This window comes from Sardina pilchardus, chromosome 3 (genome assembly GCF_963854185.1).
Source record: "Sardina pilchardus chromosome 3, fSarPil1.1, whole genome shotgun sequence".
NCBI classification, from domain to species: domain Eukaryota; kingdom Metazoa; phylum Chordata; class Actinopteri; order Clupeiformes; family Clupeidae; genus Sardina; species Sardina pilchardus.
In genome coordinates this window covers 34,545,341-34,564,862 of record NC_084996.1, presented here as the reverse complement: position 1 = coordinate 34,564,862, position 19,522 = coordinate 34,545,341, and the positions used below count along the sequence as shown (strand labels likewise).

Sequence of the window (19,522 nt, the reverse complement as noted above, 5' to 3'; positions counted from 1 at the left end):
CAGATGGTTGTTAACCAAACTTCCTCTCACCACTTACTCAACACTTCTGCTCCCCTCGACGTTGTTGCATGGAGCATGATGATGTAGCAGATACCGTAACTGCTTAGAGCGCACTGGACTCTAGTTTGATTCCTGACCATCACACATTTCTGTAATTCACTCTCGATAACAGCGTCCACTAGAAATCCCTGGCCCCTACCTCTCCCTTTACCTGTCTTCCCTTTCGTCTTCCCAAGGGCGTACGCGGCCAACAAGGAGTCCCATGCCACGCTGGTCTTCCACAACCTCCTGGGCGAGATCGACCAGCAGTACAGCCGCTTTCTGCAGGAGAACAACGTGCTCTACCAGCACAACCTGAGGCGCATCAAGCAGCACCTGCAGAGCAAGTACCTGGAGAAGCCCATGGAGATCGCCCGCATCGTGGCCCGCTGCCTCTGGGAGGAGCAGAGGCTGCTGCAGACCGCCACCACCGCACAGCAGGTCAGATGCACGCAGGTGCACGTACACATACACACACACACACATAGCACATGCACAAACTGCAGTGGCCTACAAACATAGATGTGATAGTTGTGTTTGGGTTCTCACACTCTGTTTCCACACATACACAGGCATACATATTCAAACACGGATAGTCTTTAATAAGAAGTACATCGTGAGCAGAGAGTTTTAACATTTGTAAATGTTCATACTTTTGCAACAGTATTGTATGATGATGTGCCCATTGTTGTGGGCCGCTTTGGTGTTAGTCTGAGGCTTTGGCTGTACAGGTAAAGCTGACCTGACCCACTCCCTCCACCCAACTCTGTCTGTCCACAGGATGGCCAGGCGGCCCACCCCTCTGGGACCGTGGTGACCGAGAAGCAGCAGATCCTGGAGCACAACCTGCAGGACATCAGGAAGAGAGTGCAGGTAAGTTGGCATGGTAACCAGATTGTAAAAGTAAAGGGCAGACGTTTGTAGTGCGTCCTGACAGTCTTATCACCTAGTCATCGAGGAATAGAACAATAATAGCATTTGCGTGTGTGACACAAGCGTTAGTCACTTCCTTTTATTGCTATGCTGTTACCGTAATGCAGCTCTATCCTGGAGTGATGGGAACAGGTTCACTGGAAACTCCTACATACATTTGATCTCAGTTTTTTACCTCCACATTTCTTGTTTTCTTTTTTAACTCATTAAGTTAGAAACTTCTTAAGGAGTTGGAATTAAATTGCCACTCTATTGGATACAATTGAAACCAGTTAAAACTCTTACAAATAAAATAAAATCCAAAATCAATCACACACACACACACACACACACTGCACACTTGCTTGCTTGCTCTCGTCTCAAAACATTAGAAAAACAGGTCTCTTCAAGAGAGCTTCACATTGGGATTCCTTTAGTGGTTGCCACCAGGAGGATTTGCAGAAGGTACAAATCCTCTGCACACTCAAACCCTTGAGGACAACTCCCAAGAAAGCGGTCAAATATCATTCAGGGCTACGTACTGTAGGTGTCGTGTCATCTTAGTATTTCTTCAGCTTCTCACAAGAGCAAGCAGATACAGGCAGCTGTTTTCCCTCACAATTCCTCCAGCAGTTGGCTGATGTTCCACTCTTCCCCCCGTTTTGTGTGGTGCACTAAGTATCTAAAATATCCAACTTGCACTTTCCATTCAAATTCTCTCCAGCTGTTGGAACAAGGCACATATCATCAGAACAAAATTCTTCTCAAGTTTCCAGACAGAGATATAACTGTTCAAGCTCAGTCTTCCATTTTATTTAGATATACGAGGCATCATGTTTCCGCATCATGTGTTTCCAAAGACTAGAGAGGAAGAGATGTCAAAGCACCAGTCCATATCGCTGAGCAATCTACAGTATATCTGGGCAGACCCCATCAGATACTGTACCTTGGTACATACATCAGCAGTGGTCTAAAAAGGGACATTAAAACCAGCCACGTCTTCAAAAAGGCCCAACAAACACTGTACTTCCTTCCAAGTTCCATGTCAACAAAGTCCTGCTGGTACACCTACTGTATATAAAGCCAGCCTTTGACTTTCCAGTATGGGAACTTCTATGGGAACAGTCAAACAAAGAACAAACTGGAGCAAATTTTCACCAAAGCTGCCAAGAGATTTGGTTGTGCCCTTCCCTCTGTTCGCCCTTTGTACACAGAACACACATTTAACCGTGAAAACAACCCCTACTTTTTCCCTCATTGTTTTCCCTTGGCAGAGTAGCACCAAACACCACCTGAATTAAGTTGGATCCCCCTAAGATTACTGTTCTATTGCAGATGAAGATAGTATTTGTTTCCTCGTGCTTATTAAAGAGCTGTCTAATTTGTAGACACCTTGAAGTCCAAAAACTGGGCTTGTTGTTACTTAATAGAACTACAGTAGCAGGTAAATACGTGTAAGACTATACCTAGCCCAATGTTTTAAGCCTCCAATTGTAGTGGCGTAAACTTGGGAATGGAGTTGAGTGTGGTTAAGGTGGATAAGTAGTTAGGTAGTTTGTGCTTTCTCTGTATTTCTGGCCTTATGTTTGCCTTACATGATCTCAAAGTATATTGTAATATTTTTTATATCTAACCACTCAGTTGAAATGTCATTCGTCAGCCAAGCAACCATGGGCTTTACTTGTGCAGCCCAAAAATATATTTTGAGGCTAAAGCAAACCCTCCATCAGATTTAGAGAGCTGTAGAGACTTGGAGTCTTATTTCGGTCTCTAACCCTGCCAAATAAATCTGGAACGCCAGCGATCCAGTGTTGATCTTGGTACAGGAATAGGGATCTGAAATGGCTACAGCAAGCGCTCATCTCCACTTTTCGAACATTAAGTTGTCATTGTGTTTTATATACTGTATTGTAGATGCACACATATGATATCATTTTAATTCAGTGTATCTGTACATCATGTGTGAATGCAACTGCAAAGGCTGCCTATGAAAGCCCAGAAGGGGGATGTTGATGCTTGTGATTTGAGGGTGTTGGTGATGGAGATGGTGATGGTGATGGTGATGGAGATGGAGATGGAGATGGTGTTCATTTTTCTTTTCTCTTTCAAGGACATGGAACAAAAGATGAAGATGCTGGAGAATTTGCAGGATGACTTCGATTTCAACTACAAGACATTAAAGAGTGCTGGTGGTAAGCTGAGCATTATTTGCTTATCTATGCAACTCATCAGGATATTAACAGTTAACATCCATTCATACCGCATAAAATGGGGGCATAACCACTCTAGTCAAGTGAACTCATTTTTTGTTCACTGTGTGTGTGTGTGCATTCAGAGCTGTCCCAGGACCTAAATGGGAACAGCCAGGCTGCAGCCACGAGACAGAAGATGGCCCAGCTGGAGCAAATGCTCAGTGCCCTGGACCAGCTCAGGAGGGTAGGCAATCACCAGCCCACCTCTTTACCTCCTCCCTCTCTCTCTCTCTCTCTCTCTCTCTCTCTCTCTCTCTCTCTCTCTCTCTCTCTGCCATTGTTTCTCTTTAGTTGTGGTCCCTTTTCTCACTAACTAGCTATAAGCTGTCCCTTTGTTGTTTCCCAATACTAAATAATGCAGGAGATGCTCTGAGTCAAATTGACTCTGAGGGGTGCTCTTAGTGTGCACGTGGTCAGTCTCTGAGAGAAAGGATTTGCACGCATGGCTTCCTTTGCAGTTGTTCATCTGCTCATCTAGTGCTGTGCGATACTACGGTATATATCATTGTACGACAGAAAAATGCCTATCGTACGATACAGTCCTCTACCGTTTATATCGTAATTTTAATGTGTGTGGCTGTGACTGCTCAGATCATTTAACTGCAGGTGCGTTGCCACTTCTCGCAGCGGACAACGTAAACTTAATTTACTGACTCGGGATGGGAGGCCAGGCAAATGAACACAGGCAGTAAATAGTAAACAAATTGAACATTTTTGACGTTGGCATAAAGACTAGTGTTGCACGGTGCACTGATACAAGAAAAGTATTACAATACCCTGAAATTAAAAATGTCACAACACCTAATGTTACCTACTTTACAATACTTTTAAGAATGACTGTGTTCTTCTGAAGAAGCGGTGCGCGCAAGGCAGGTCTCCCCTAAAAGCTAGCCTGTGGCTGTAGGCTACGTCTTTTCCCCATTACACACTCGTATGCGCCGCAGTGCTATTAACAGCGAGACATTGCTGCTAGTTTAAGTGATGCTATTGTAACACACAATTATAGGCTAATATCAAGTTGATTTGCTCACTTGCATCTCTCAAATGTGTGTTGCTAACCTATCTAGGCTATGGCATTTAGATCATATAGGCTTACTATTGGGTTTAACGTCATTATTTTTTCTCTCTTTTTTTAGAAACAATAAGAAAAATGTGCATTCATGTGTGGATGTAAATATATAATTTTAAGTAGAAATACTATATCGGGATATATATCATTATCGTGGTATAGAATTGCCTATATCGGGAAATAACTTTTGTCATATCACACAGCACTATGCTCATCCTTTCTCTGCAAATCCCGTCCTCTCACAGCAAATCGTGACGGAGATGGCTGCGCTGCTGTCTGCCATGGACTTTGTGCAGAAGAACCTGACGGATGAGGAGCTGGCCGACTGGAAGAGGAGGCAGCAGATCGCTTGTATCGGAGGCCCGCCCAACATCTGCCTGGACCGCCTGGAGACATGGTACCTGGCCACGCACACACACACAAGCACAGTGTTGCTTACTGTATGTCAAGGACCACAAACGTAGGACCCAGGCACCCTATTTGTCTGTATATGGGTATATATATATATATATATACAGTACAGGCCAAAAGTTTGGACACACCTTCTCGTTCAATGAATTTCCTTTATTTTCATGACTATTGACATTGTAGACTCACACTGAAGGCATCAAACTATGAATTAACACATGTGGAAAACAAAAAAGTGTAAAACAACTGAAAATATGCCTTATATTCTAGTTTCTTCAAAGTAGCCACCTTTGCTCTGATTACTGCTTTGCACACACTCTGCATTCTCTGGATGAGCTTCAAGAGGTAGTCACCTGAAATGGTTTTCACTTCACATGTGTGCCCTGTCAGGTTTAATAAGTGTGATTTATTGCCTTATAAATGGGGTTGAGAATCAGTTGTGTTGTGCAGAAGTCAGGGGTGATACACAGCTGATAGTCCTACTGAATAGACTGTTAGAATTTGTATTATGGCAAGAAAAAAAGCAGCTAAGTAAAGAAAAACGAGTGGCCATCATTACTTTAAGAAATGAAGGCCAGTAAGTCCAAAAAATTGGGAAAACTTTGAAAGTGTCCCCAAGTGCAGTCGCAAAAACCATCAAGCGCTACAAAGAAACTGGCCGTCCCAGGAAAGGAAGACCAAGAGTCACCTCTGCTGCGGAGGATAAGTTCATCCGAGTCACCAGCCTCAGAAATCGCACGTTAACAGCAGCTCAGATTAGAGCCCAGGTCAATGCCACAAAGTTCTAGCAGCAGACACATCTCTAGAACAACTGTTAAGACGAGACTGCCTGAATCAGGCCTTCATGGTAGAATAACCGCTAGGAAACCACTGCTAAGGACAGGCAACAAGCAGAAGAGACTTGTTTGGGCTAAAGAACGCAAGGAATGGACATTAGACCAGTGGAAATCTGTGCTTTGGTCTGATGAGTCAAAATCGGAGACCTTTGGTTCCAACCACCGTGTGGACTGCAGAGTGAAGGCAAAAGGGCCAACAACTGCTAAGCATCTCTGGGAACTCCTTCAAGACTGTTGGAAGACCATTTCAGGTGACTCTTGAAGCTCATCAAGAGAACGCCAAGAGTGTGCGAAGCAGTATTAAAAGCAAAAGGTGGCTACTTTGAAGAACATAAAATATAAGACATATTTTCAGTTGTTTCACACTTTTTTGTTAAGTATATAATTCCACATGTGTTAATTCATAATTCTAATGCCTTCGGTATGAATCTACAATTTTCATAGTCATATAGTATGAAAATAAAGAAGGGGTGTCCGAATGAGAAGGTGTGTCCAAACTTTTGGCCTGTACTGTATATATATATATATATATATATATATATATATATATATATATATATATATATATATATATATATACTCTATAGTAGTATATTTAAGTTTCCTTGGTGGCCCAAAGTAACTAATTGATGCCAACAAAATATTTGAAGTGTTGTATATAACCACCACTCCACACACTGAACATGACAGAGTGAACCATTTATGGGCCTCTCACAACAGGGTGTCTTGTTTTCTACTTACTCTGCCTTCTCCACATCTTTCTCAGAGTAACATTATTAACATGGCCATTTACAATAGTGTTATGAACGTGGCCATTTACAACACCATTTGATCTGAGCAAATGTCTCAGCATGGTTGTAGTTGGTTGGGGCTGGGCTGTTCTTGATTCATGTGATTTAGTAAAAGTGTTTTAATGTCAAATGTGTTCTCTCTCCCCCTCCCTCCCTCTCTCCCTCCCTCCCTCTATCTGTCCAGGTTCACGTCTCTGGCTGAGTCTCAGCTGCAGATCAGGCAGCAGATCCGTAAGCTGGAGGAGTTACAGCAGAAGGTGTCCTATAAGGGAGACCCCATCATCCAGCACCGACCTGCACTGGAGGAGAAGATTGTTGACCTCTTCAGGAATCTCATGAAGAGGTGAGCAACACACACACACACACACACACACACGTGGCCCGCATTCACCCGATATTTAAATCAACCTGACCACGTCTCGGACAGCTAATATTAAGAGAAGAGAAAATGATACCCGATCCACTTATTTACAAAATGTGTGCTTTTGGTTAATATAGCCCAACATACAATGTGTCCTTGCCATGTAAAAGTTTTCAGAGGTGGAGAAGTCCAGCTTCAAAAAGTAAAAGTCCTACCACATACCTGTATCTGTGCCAACCATTCACTTAAACCAGCTGATTCTAATGAACACAACTCTTCAGCCAGCTAATTGACTAGATCACCTGTGTTAATTGCACAGGTGGAACCAATGCATGATTGGACTTTTACTTTCTGAACCTTGAGTTTTCCACCTCTGAAAGTTTTACATAAACCGAACAGAAAGCCCATCTAATCACGTCAGCAGTGCCTGCACTGCAGGTGTATGGCCGCACGCACTGTGCATACCATCAGGTTATGGGGAGTGAGAGAATTCCCCTGTGTGCCCTACCACACCACCATGCACCATGGGCCACTGGGTAGGGAATCATGGTGCCTTCATGTGCTATGGTAACTATGGTGAATACCAAAAGCTGAGGTCAAAAATGCACATGAACACCATCTCATGTGGTATTTTCCACTGGGCAACTCCTAGAATATTTTGATGGACGAGTTGCCGAGATGAGATAACCTGACATTTTCAACATGGCGGAGAGCAAATGAAGAGTTGTGAATGATAGCATTGTTTACTACTAAACATTTTTTGCTACTGTTCGCAGATATTTTTTGTAGCCTATACAATGTTGTGTCATTGACAATTGTAATATAATGCTTTGACACTCAGTGTTAATTTTTAAAAAGCTGTTATGGTTTGGTATTACCTACCCAGAGCGATATGCTAGCTAGTGATTAGTGGCAGGTAATTTACTAATTTCCTAACAGTACGGCAACAAAGCACTTAAACACAACACACTGGTAACTACCAGTTCACAAATGGAAAATATCATCTTTTCCATAGCATGTGAATGGAGCATCAGACCGAAGGGTGGTCGGTTCAATCAAGGACACCTTCTGCTGTAATTTACAGGAAAAATGTGGGTGGGGTGATTAATACAGCTCATCCTCATCCATGGATGACGTGCTCTTGAGCAAGGCACCTAACCACCAACTGCTCCGGATGAAGGGCTGCCCACCACTGTGTGTGTGTGTGTGTGTGTGTGTGTGTTTGTGTGTGTGTGTGTGTGTGTGTGTGTGTGTGTAAATTACACGTGGATGGGTATGCAGAGAACAAAAAGACAACCCCTTTCCCCTTAAAACAAATCCTGACTCTTCACTGCAGCCTATTAGCTGCATGACCGTAGGCCATTTCTGTAAAGCAAACAAATTCATTTGTGAAACTTTCTGCAGTAGAAGCACATACAGTTGGCCGTGCAGGCGAGCTTGTTTGCGCAGGAGAGCGAGAGAGTGAGAATGAGAGCGCACACACACACACGCAGCAGTTATGGGACTTGTCACTGTTGTTGGCAACCAGCTAACAAGGATTAGCTAAATGGCTGACAAGACTCAAGGCTTTGGAAAAGAGAAATGATGAAGGCAGCCAAGGCATAGATGGCTGTCTGTAGTCTGTGTAGCATAACCTTTACTCCAGGCACCTGCAGGCACCCTTTACCCTTAACATCCCTTATCAAATGGCACCAAGACATCAGTTTTAAGCGTTTAACACTGTCTGTAGGGGAAAAGTGAAACATGGGCTACACATGGCTGGTCTGCTGATAGTTTAGATCAACCTACTGTACGCGCACACACACACACAGACATACAGACACACGCATAGGTAGGGTTGCACTGAGCCAATCCACAAAACTGAATGCTTGTTTTGAGCTTGATGTGTTCTCTTGCAGTGCATTTGTGGTCGAGAGGCAGCCCTGTATGCCCATGCATCCTGACAGACCATTGGTCATCAAAACGGGTGTCCAGTTCACCAACAAAGTCAGGTGAGGAAAGGACACATGTGCAGGTGCACGTACACAAAGGCGCAGAAACACACACCGGGCTCTGATTTGGGATCTTGCTTTTCAGATTACTGGTGAAATTCCCTGAGCTGAACTACCAGCTGAAGATCAAAGTCTGCATTGACAAGTAAGTTCAAGTTCAATATCGGTCAAGGCCATGTTCCTTGGAAGGATTATTCTTGTCATGATCTATAGAGACCAGACGGTAACGACATAACAAAACTGCTTTTTGTTCTTTTGCAGGGAATCAGGAGATGCTATTCGAGGGTGAGTCTATTACTGTGTAGGCCGTATGCTGTGTTAGGTAAAATAAAACCACATCCTCTGTTGAGCAATCCCATTTTATGTAACGAGGTGTGCTGTTGTGATCATGTCTCAATCAGAGCCTCTACCCACTCTTTAAACTCTCCCCTGCTTCTCTTCCTGCTTGCGTTAGTTGTGCATGTATTGCGCAAGTGTTCTATTTGGATGTGACCAGTAGGGTGGTCCTTATTTAATCTTTTTGCAAAATGTTAGTGTCTTAACCTCTTAAACTGTTCCTTTTAACTTCAAAATTAGAAATATGCAAAAAGTTTGACAAAAAAATATATATATTTAGAGGTAGCTCAGTCATCTGGAAGATTGTCTATGTTAAGCTAATATTAAAAGTTGCTGCAAATTAACTACATGTTATTGAAATCAGAGCAACACTGACATGACAACAAGGACAACAATCTCAAAAAAGTCTGACGTTTTCAACAGTGCCCTATTTCTGATTGTAGCAGGGGAAGACTGATTGTCTGATTGTAGCAGAGGTATAGCACTGCTAGTCTCATTGAGATTTAGATGATGGTGAAGAAATTATCCAAGTTCCATTCTAACAGGGCTGTAGTCAAGACCACCTTTGTCGAGTCCAAGACAAGTCCAAGACCAGGGGTGCGTTTCCCGAAAGCATCGTAAGCCTACGATGATCGTAAAGTCCCTCTTACGACCGTCTTAAGATTTGCCGACTGTTTCCCGAAACCATCGTAGCTTAAGAGCATCGTGAAAACACTCATAGATCTACGAGTGATCCAGAGTTCTCGTTACTGCCTAAGAGCGTCGTAACGCTATGCCTCAGTGGAGTCACCAGCAGGATATGCAGGGGGATTACAACTAAGAATATATTGATCCAACTTACGTTACCATTCTTTATTGTAAATGTACTTGTGATGATTCAGATTTTAGCGTGCAAAATAGCATTAATTCAATGGACATAATGTTATTAAAACCGGACAAGAATAGCCTACAAGTTATGAAAGGAGACGTTGCCAGAAACGTTTGCCATTATGTTTTTGTGTAGCCTTTTTTTTATTTTTTTTATTAGGCTTATGAGGTAAAAACAGAGAAAGGAATATGTGACAATAGTCTGTTCTGCGTCAAAATCTAAGCCTATAGGCTATGTTACTTAAAGTGCGTGCGTTAACTTAAAACTTTTATTATTATTTATTGGATAATGGTTAGATAGCTCAGTGAAGATATAATTACCATTAAAAGTATTACTATAATTGCAATACAGTAACATTTATAGCCATTTCTGTCAAAATCACATTTTAAAATCACAGCTGAGTTATGACGTCAGAAGAGTGAGTCCTGCCACGAAAGTTCTATTTAAGTATTATGCAATATGGAGAGTTTTGAGTCTGAGGAGATCCAAAATCTCTCTTAAACCTCTATAATGGCACCCAGCCATACAATTTTGAGCATCCCAGACATGAGAGGGATGAGGGACTAAACACAAATATTAAATAATTCCCATTAAGGAATATAAATATCTGGTGTGAAGAAAACCATGTGCTGGTGGAGTCAGTTGTCTTGGTAAGTAGCCTATAAATTGGCCAAAGAACGATAGCAGCTACTTTTTTCAAATTCTCACTCTCATCAATTTTTAATAAAGCCAACTCAAAAGTTCAGAAACTTTAAATAGCAAACATGAAGATTAATTTGGAGGCATAACTTGCAAAATAGGCCTATCCAATGTAGAAAAATGCGCCTTCACTAAAACACCTTGAAAGTAGCCTACAGCTAATTTAGCCAATCGTCCTCCCTCTTAACATTCACCTGACCTTCCTTATGCCTCATTTAAATCTGTCTGAAATACATCATATGACCTCTAGTGTTCAACGTCTTTCCACTACGCTTTGTGTGCATTTATGACAACTCCCAACTCCGACAGGCGCTCGGTGTCCAGGGACGCACTCCATGCTGCTTGATGTGCTACCGTTGTGTTTAGCATTTCTGAATGACACGTTTGTGCTGTTTCTGCAAGCTAAAATGCTGCTACCAGCCACCCACTATCCAATGTTTAATCGAGGAATCCCAGGTGGTGCATACAGGCCGGACTAGCCTATTTCAAAACGGAGAGGTGAAATGAAATAAACAACATGAATATGTCCGGTTTTTGTTTTGTTTTTGGCTCAGCGATTTTGGTTGACTACGGCAGTGTTTTTCAACCTTTTTTGAGCCAAGGCACACTTTTTTCATTGAAAAAATCCTGAGGCACACCACCAGCCAAAAATGTTAAATAAAATGAAATTTTATGGAAAATTCAATTAAATAAAAATCTGTAGCCCGCATTAATGATATCAAGTCATTCTTGTCAAAGTGTCTTGAATAGGAATCAAATGAACACAAAGAAAATGATTTCTATTCACTCTTTTTTAGACCACTTAGGTGAAATTGGATAATTTCCCACGGCACACCTAACAATGTGTCACGGCACACTAGTGTGCCACGGCACAGTGGTTGAAAAACACTGGACTACGGTATGCGAAATATTGTGCGCTGAGATAGCACATAACAGTCGTTGTACATTGTCCGTTGTCTTTTCCACTGCACTTGCATGGTAGCGCAACTCAACGGGTAGCCCAATTCGACACAACACCGGGTTATCAATTCATTGAAAAACGCATAATTGTCAGACTGGTGCGAGACGTTGTAATGAGCAAATCATGGTGCTACCATGAGTGATGACCGATTGTTGGAGAGGGAGAGAAAGGAGTTATCATAGCCTACCTTATCGTTATGATTGATAATGTTTATGTAGGCATTGCCAGCCCATGGTCTCAGCTGTAGAGAACTTGTGCAGAGAAGCGTGGGTTCTGGGCCCTATTGACCATTACCCTCTGCCAGACAAACATGCCCTGACTTTGAGGCATGGTATGAACCCCCTTTGTTCTCAAGATTGCCTACCAAACTTCAGGCAGGAATGATCCTACAGACTAGTAGTCATCAGTATGTATACACATTCACATTATTTTTTTGGTATTCATTTCATCATCAGAGCAGTAGTCTAGTGAACAAATCAAATTAATTCTGCAACAGCATATGAAAAATAATCCAGCTGTCCATATCTAGTTTAACTGTTACATCCCTATCCGTGGCAATACCACTACACAGCATACAGACAGGTACGTTGGGCCTATGGCATTCTGGGGAGGCACATCCGGAGGCCCTCATTCTTGCTTCAGCCATCAGAAGACTGAGCAAGACTTTTCAAGCAGTTTCAAGAAGGTGGAATGTACAAATGTTTTAATTGGCCAAGATCAATAATAGCAATAATAATAATAAATAATTCTGATCACAAGCTGTCATATTGTGTGAAAGTAGCAAGGGGGCTATTTACTGACTACTTGTCCTAACTTAAACAGAAAATAAGCTATACTGGCTGGCAGTCAGGAAACAAAATGTGTACAGAAGTTCAAACACAATACACAGAAAACATAAATTCTATTTAAAGAAAAATTGTTTATTGACTGAAGATTGCAATATGAAGAGCAAAATTAAGAGCATTTATTTTACAATACATGTGGGGTTGAAGCTCCTCAAGGATGGGAGCTTACCTATGAAGGAAGGTTGATGCAAATGCACTCACATGATGTACCCAAATTTGACTAGGTCATGGATCATTACTATAAATGTAAAGGTCAATTTAAAGAATTAAAAAAAAATGGTATGCATACTAGATGCATCCTAGAGCTGGTGGAAATGGGGAGATTATCAGAAGGCTGAATTAACTAAGACAGTAACTGTAAATACAAATGTTTATGAAATCATACTTTATACAATATATTACAGTTGTGTTACACATAACGCCACATTCACACCAGATACGTGATGTACGTTCCGGCACAGCTGATATGTGTAGGCCTACGTGTGTCCATCTGTCCATCTAAACCTAGCAGATGATGGGGTGTAAATGACGTTTATGTCTGTAAAATAGATTATTGACCACTAAGGGGAAATTTAAGAAAGAAGGATAGGTGAGATTACTCTGCACATTCAGGACATCCTTGTCTTTCTCTTTATTCAGAGGCTTCCCATCTTCCATATTCATGCCATCATCATTGTCCATGGGGTCATATGGTTGCCAATGTCCTGCAGTTAGTTGGCTGCTTCCACCAGTTGTGCCATCTAAAATAACAGAAGCAAAAAAACAAGCATGGTAGTGAATAGGTTTAGTTTTATTATATGTCACTTACACATAATCTTAAACACCATCACACTTTTCACTTAAATTTTTATCAGTGGATGCTTTATTAGCATTCTGGATTGAATGCAGTAACAGGTTTGCTGATCTGATTTTTTTTTCCTAAAGGGGGAAAAAAGAAGCCCTTTTCTTTAGAAGGCTACTTCTACCATGTTTGTAGGCTTGCCTACATCTCTGCTTCTGCACTAGTTGGTCGTAGCATACAGCGTTGCTCTTTCTCCTCTGACATTTTCATTATCGCAGCGTTTCTCTTTCTCCTCCGACATATTTTCATTATTTTAGCTATACTCAGCTGCGCTGCTGATTGAAACCAGCTGGATAGCTAATACGTTAATCATGCTGGTAGGAGAGTTTAGATTCCCCACGTGTTTTCTAAGTTTGCAACCTATATGTAAACAATGTTGGGAAATACCTTTTATAATCCATTGGGACTGAATGAGCAAACAATCAGCATAATGATCCTAACTATGCAAACGTGCACTAGACGTAGCTTGCTTCTGTTGCTATTAGTATTAGCGAGCTGTACGTGCCCATTTCAACAGCCAGGCGTGTTATGACATTAGATGAGGGATCTTACCATAACTTCAGTGATTAGTTTGCTCACCTCGATTAACAGTGAGAGAGTTGCAATTTCGTTGTTGTGGTCTCTGATGCCACGCTACCAAGTGAACCGACATGCACGAGCAAAACACACACCCACAAAACTGCTAGCTAGGTTAGCTCACAAGCAAGATGCTACAGCAGCCTACAAACAATTAGCCTACTATTGAAATTGTGCTACATATTTCGACGGAATAACAGGTTTATTTGACAATAAAATACCGATTAGCTGCTCGACAAAAAGGATGCACGGGAGTTCATTTTATGGAGACAACACAACGCAAGCAACATCTTAGCTAGTTTCTGTATAGCCTAAATGACAAGCAACATCGTTCAAAATAGAATATTTTAAGTGTCGGTCGATCTTGTTCTTGGCTGACATAATAGTAATCCCACAAGAATGACTGGAAATCATGCATGTAGTATAAGTGTCTCTGATTCAGCCTACTAAAGATTACAGTGTGCCAAAATATCATGAATTTGAACACCACCAGTCTGAACCACGAGGCATAGCACACACGGTGCTACCGGCAAAAATAACTTAGCTTGAAATAACTTAAAAATAATACGTTTTAAAAATTACTATGAAGTAATAACATGGATAACAACTAATAACCTCATAAAATACTTACCCAATCTCTGTTGATCCCGCATTTTCTCCTTCAGACGACGTAAGGTGATGTGATGCGCTATTGTGCTTCTTGCTGCTTTTCCTTCAGCTGAAGAAGACCTCAACTCTCGATTCACACAAATCCCTTAACCAATCATACCACTGGAAAGCTAATGATTTTACTTTTAGGAGGAAGTTTTCAATGATAAAATTAGTTGGGTCATGGCGGAGTTATTTGACTGACAGGTAGGCCTAACAGCTGTAAACCTGAGCAACCCGCCATTTCTCTCAGGGACCTGCAGGAGTCACTCTTATGACGTCAATCCGTTCGTTTGGGGGGTAGGGGGAGTTTTAAGTAGGTACTGAAAATAACCAACTTTATCATCTTATATTGTGCCTTTATGTGTCGAAAAACATACAAAACAATACATCGACTTGTCAAACATGTATTTCCCCTATATATTTTGTGTCAATCATAATTATAAATTTAACTTGGCGCACGGGCTTTAAGCCTACACATTTTCTCATTTCCTTTCAACCTCTTTATTCAAACATCTGCTTAAGTGACACGAAACATTATTGCACAGGCAGCACACCGTGCTCTCACAAGTAGGTTAGCAAAGAACTCGCATAAACGATGTAGGAGTAAGCTAGCCGAAGCCTAATATACATATCTTCCAATAAACATAAAAACAGGGCAACAATCTAATGTTAAATAGGCTAATACAAAAGTATGTATGCGTGTGGTATATGACCTAGGCTAATTGGAATGCTTACATGCAGATGTCAAAGGTTTTCTATTTTCGTATTGATGTTAATTAATGTATAGATCCGAAGTTCAGACGGTGCTTAGCTATGACGTGCAGTCACCCGACATCACCATCAAATTAGGGGATATTTCAGAACTTTTATCGTGGACAGCTCCCTTAAGAGCATCGTAAGAGCAGTGCACGCGCGTTCACGCTACGAGCATGTTCGGGAAACAGTCGGCAAATCCTAACGATCAATCTTAAGATGAATCGTAGAAAACCCTCGTAAGAGTGTCTATCCATCGTTATCGGGAAACGCACCCCAGGACCGGTCGAGACCAAGTCAAGACCGAGTCCAAAGAGGTTCAAGTCCAAGACAGACCGAGTCCAAAAGACTCGAGTCCGAGTCAAGACCGAGTCCAGGACAGAAAAAAACAACTTGCATGCATGACAGTATAAAGACAATAATTTTGGGTTATTATTACTTTTGCTGATCTAAATACCCACCCAGGATTTGTAAGTATAACCATTCCCCTTCATATCACATAATCTAATTTAAAGAAAACAGAATGATATAAGCTGATACCTTAGTTACAACTGATACAAACACCAATCCACTACTATTACCACTGCTAGGTACTAGTACTGAGCATTTGAGCAACTAAATTACAATAGCTCACTCCAGACAAAGACAAGAATGACCAGTATTACAGAGTGTACTCCTACTTCCCTTGAATATTATAACATAAGAAAGATGCCTGGACTCGGTCAAGACCAAGAACCATATTTGGCAAGACCAGTGGCCGAGACCGAGACAAGTCCAAGTCAGATACCAGCGAGTCCGAGACAAGTCCGAGACCATAAAAAACCGGACTCGAGTCCGGACTCGAGTCTGAGTCCGGACTCGAGTACTACAGCCCTGCATTCTAATAGATGGTGGTTTTAATTCAACTAATTCTGGTATGGTAGAACCAATCCAATAAGCTTCACTTCTTCCATTTTGCACTTTGCGCTTGCCTTTTCCTCATGCTCAGTTTAAGGTATATATTTGATCCTGTGAGGGAAATTTAGTCTCTTTAGTTATCCCAATCTGTGAATCAGTGAAATACACAGGTGAGGTGAAGCTCCCACTAAGCAGTGAGCTGTGTGCGCGAGGAGCAGTGAGGAGTTAAGTGCCTTGTTAAGTGAGGAGTGCTCAAAGCCACTTCAGCCATGGATGTGGACGTAGGAGAGCGGATAAACCACTGCCCCGCTCACATTTTTTCCCCTACTGGCCGGGATTCGAACTGGTCGGCAACCCTTCAGTTACAAGCTCATGCTCATGTGCCCCACACATGTTTAGTTTGGGCACATATTTGGGGTGCCGTGGATACAATTGTGGATACAATTGTTTGTATGTTTTAATGAAGACCAAAAAAGTGCTCTAAACCCACAATAACCAAGGTGATCATCAATAGAAATATGTATTGATTCCACCAGGAAAGGTAAATCTGCTGAACCGGGTCATGGACAGGTTAATTTGGATTTAGTTTCTACAATAAGTAAACTGAGATATGTATCTAAAATACATGTTTAGGAATATATGGTGCATTAGATGCTTTTATGGAGATTTATTTTTAATTTCACCAGCCAGTTACGATACCAAAACGATCTGTTTTTATGACAATCACAATCTCAAAAGTTCAAAGCTATTGAGCTACCAGTAATTATTACGCTACTGCCATAAAAATTGGCATGCTGTATTTTCTCATATAAAGGAACAATTTGAAGGGTTAAGAGCATGACAATTGAAGACTTCTTAAAATAAGGACGACCCTAGTGACCAGCGCCCTTGGTCCACACAGCTTATACTGCGCTGCACACTGGCTTACATGGAGAAGTGTGTGTACCTGTGTCCTACAGGATTACCTGTCCTCCATAGGTGTAAAGATATGTACAGGAGCAGGGCACTAAACGAGGACAAGCGGAAAGTGTGATGTGTGGTGCCTTTCTCATTTCTTATTTCTGTGTCTTTTATATCCAGGTCACGTAAATTCAACATCCTCGGCACCAATACCAAGGTGATGAACATGGAGGAGTCCAACAATGGCAGCCTCTCAGCAGAGTTCAAGCACTTGGTGAGTGGGAGATGGGCCAAGTGCATTGTGGGCATTGGAGTCCTAGAGGGGGCGCTACAAAACTCATAAGCCCAGAATGTTCTCTCAGAATTGCGTCACTCTTTTTTCCACAGAGATGTTCAGCATTGCCTCATGGGAGTTGAAAAAATGTTGTTCAAAACCGGTTCAAATGTGTTTTAAAATGGTTCCTGTTTCTGTTTCTCTTAGACTCTTCGGGAGCAGAGGTGTGGCAACGGAGGGAGAACCAACAGTGACGTGAGTGTGAAGAACATCCCGTAAACTCCAACAAGTTCCCACATGTTTTCCTCTCTTACTGAAAACTGTATGATAACATCATTTGACCTCCTCCAATCATTTCACCTCCAGGCCTCGCTGATTGTCACAGAGGAACTTCATCTCATCACTTTTGAGACAGAAGTCTACCACCAAGGACTCAAGATCGACTTGGAGGTCAGACATCACTTAATACCTGAACACCAATTCCCTACCTAAACATTCCCACCAACCGCAAGAACATATTCACACACCAACCGCAAGAACATATTCACACACCACACACACACCCCACACACACACACACACACACACACACTCCAGCCAGCACATAATAAGTTGCCTGCCTTTTCATAAACAGCCTGTGCACAGGGAGCAGGCTATTCCATGTGCGCGTCAGCCTAAGTGGTACTTGATGTACCGTAATTAATGCCCTCCATGTGGTCCCCATGCCCCGCACCCCACACTGGCCGAGCCTCCCTCCAGCGCTAATGAGCGCCAGGGAAGAACATGGAGGCCGCCTCAGTGGGCTCTCTCCACGGACAGCACGCTCTGGCCATTAAGGCACGCTAACATACTAATGAGCCATTAGGCCCGAGCGAGGCCTCTGATTGGCTTGTCCGGCAGAATGCCAATGAGGTCATCACGGCAGCTTATTGCCATGGGTACCCACCGAGCACATCCTGTCTTCTTCACTATCTCCAGGCAACAAAGCACTAATTGTGACTACTCTGATAATCTCAGTCTTAAGAGCAGATATAGAAATACGTGTGTGTGTGTGTGTGTGCGTGTGTTCATGTGTGCATGCGTGCGGTGCATGAATGCGTTCATGGAACACTGAATGTCTCCTGCACAGGAAAGTGGCACCCCATGGAGTGCTTTTTTCTGGCCTTGCTAGCGCTGCGTTTTGGACCGTAATTGGAGCTCTCTCACTAACGCCGTGTCCTCCCACAGACTCACTCTTTGCCGGTGGTGGTCATCAGCAACATCTGCCAGATGCCTAACGCCTGGGCCTCCATCCTGTGGTACAACATGCTGACCAACCATCCAAAGGTGAGCAGCCCCACAGCGCCCCCCACTGGCTGTACACAAACACCCTAGTACAAGCCTTAACATGCGTGTGTACACACACACACACACACACACACACACACACACACACACACACACACACACACACACTCTTCAGGGTGCTGTCCTTGTCCCTGTGAACATTCATATCAGAACTACATACTATATCCATGGCTCTCCCACGCTCTCTAACTCCTTACCTCCCCACCCCTCTGTGCGTGTGTCCAGAATGTGAACTTCTTCACCAAGCCCCCGGTTGGCACGTGGGACCAGGTGGCTGAGGTCCTGAGCTGGCAGTTCTCCTCCACCACCAAGAGAGGCCTGACCATCGAGCAGCTCACCACACTCGCAGAGAAACTACTAGGTGTGTGTGTGTGGGTGTGTGTGTGTGTGTGTGTGTGTGTGTTTAATGTATTTTATATTACTGGTGACGAACAAAAGATAGCATGAATCTTTTAGAGAATTAGTACATTTGACATACTCTGTTTGTGTTTAAGGGGCAGCCTGCCCCCCTTTCACAAATTGGTCAGCTAGAGGCATGATGAGATTGTATACCATGCTAAACTGTTATTGTGGGAAAATTTCACATACTTGAAATGTTACTATACAATGACTTTAAGACAAGTTTCTCTCTCTCTCTCTCCCTCTCCTTGTTTCCTCACTCCTTCACTTCAGGTCCATGTGTGAATTACTCCGGATGTCAGATTACCTGGGCCAAGTTTTGCAAGGTGTGTTTCCATGGCAACCCTGCCTGTTCTATTTTGGTTGCCCCAGAGCCATATAAAGGGAGAGTTGCGACAACCCGGGTACAGAAAATTTGGTTTGTGACGTGGTTCGTGTAACTTCAAATAGTTCAAAATAGTTCCCGGAAGCGATTGACTGTTCGTTAGAATAACTGTTTTTTACTGTCTGTTAACG

General features: G+C 42.5%; 1 protein-coding gene across 3 annotated transcripts in view; it reads left to right on the top strand.

The window, feature by feature from the left end:
* stat3 (signal transducer and activator of transcription 3 (acute-phase response factor)) overlaps window positions 1-19,522 on the top strand; it is a 38,700-nt gene that overhangs the window by 7,935 nt on the left and 11,243 nt on the right. For all 3 annotated transcript variants that reach the window (XM_062533003.1, XM_062533002.1, XM_062533004.1), the window contains exons 3-17: window positions 237-480; window positions 820-912; window positions 3,062-3,143; window positions 3,287-3,387; window positions 4,518-4,669; window positions 6,492-6,650; window positions 8,567-8,659; window positions 8,745-8,804; window positions 8,921-8,944; window positions 17,167-17,260; window positions 17,468-17,515; window positions 17,627-17,710; window positions 18,488-18,586; window positions 18,833-18,968; window positions 19,280-19,332. In XM_062533003.1, the coding sequence (XP_062388987.1) occupies window positions 237-480; window positions 820-912; window positions 3,062-3,143; window positions 3,287-3,387; window positions 4,518-4,669; window positions 6,492-6,650; window positions 8,567-8,659; window positions 8,745-8,804; window positions 8,921-8,944; window positions 17,167-17,260; window positions 17,468-17,515; window positions 17,627-17,710; window positions 18,488-18,586; window positions 18,833-18,968; window positions 19,280-19,332 (1,522 nt within the window). The remainder of the gene's footprint in view (window positions 1-236; window positions 481-819; window positions 913-3,061; window positions 3,144-3,286; window positions 3,388-4,517; window positions 4,670-6,491; window positions 6,651-8,566; window positions 8,660-8,744; window positions 8,805-8,920; window positions 8,945-17,166; window positions 17,261-17,467; window positions 17,516-17,626; window positions 17,711-18,487; window positions 18,587-18,832; window positions 18,969-19,279; window positions 19,333-19,522) is intronic.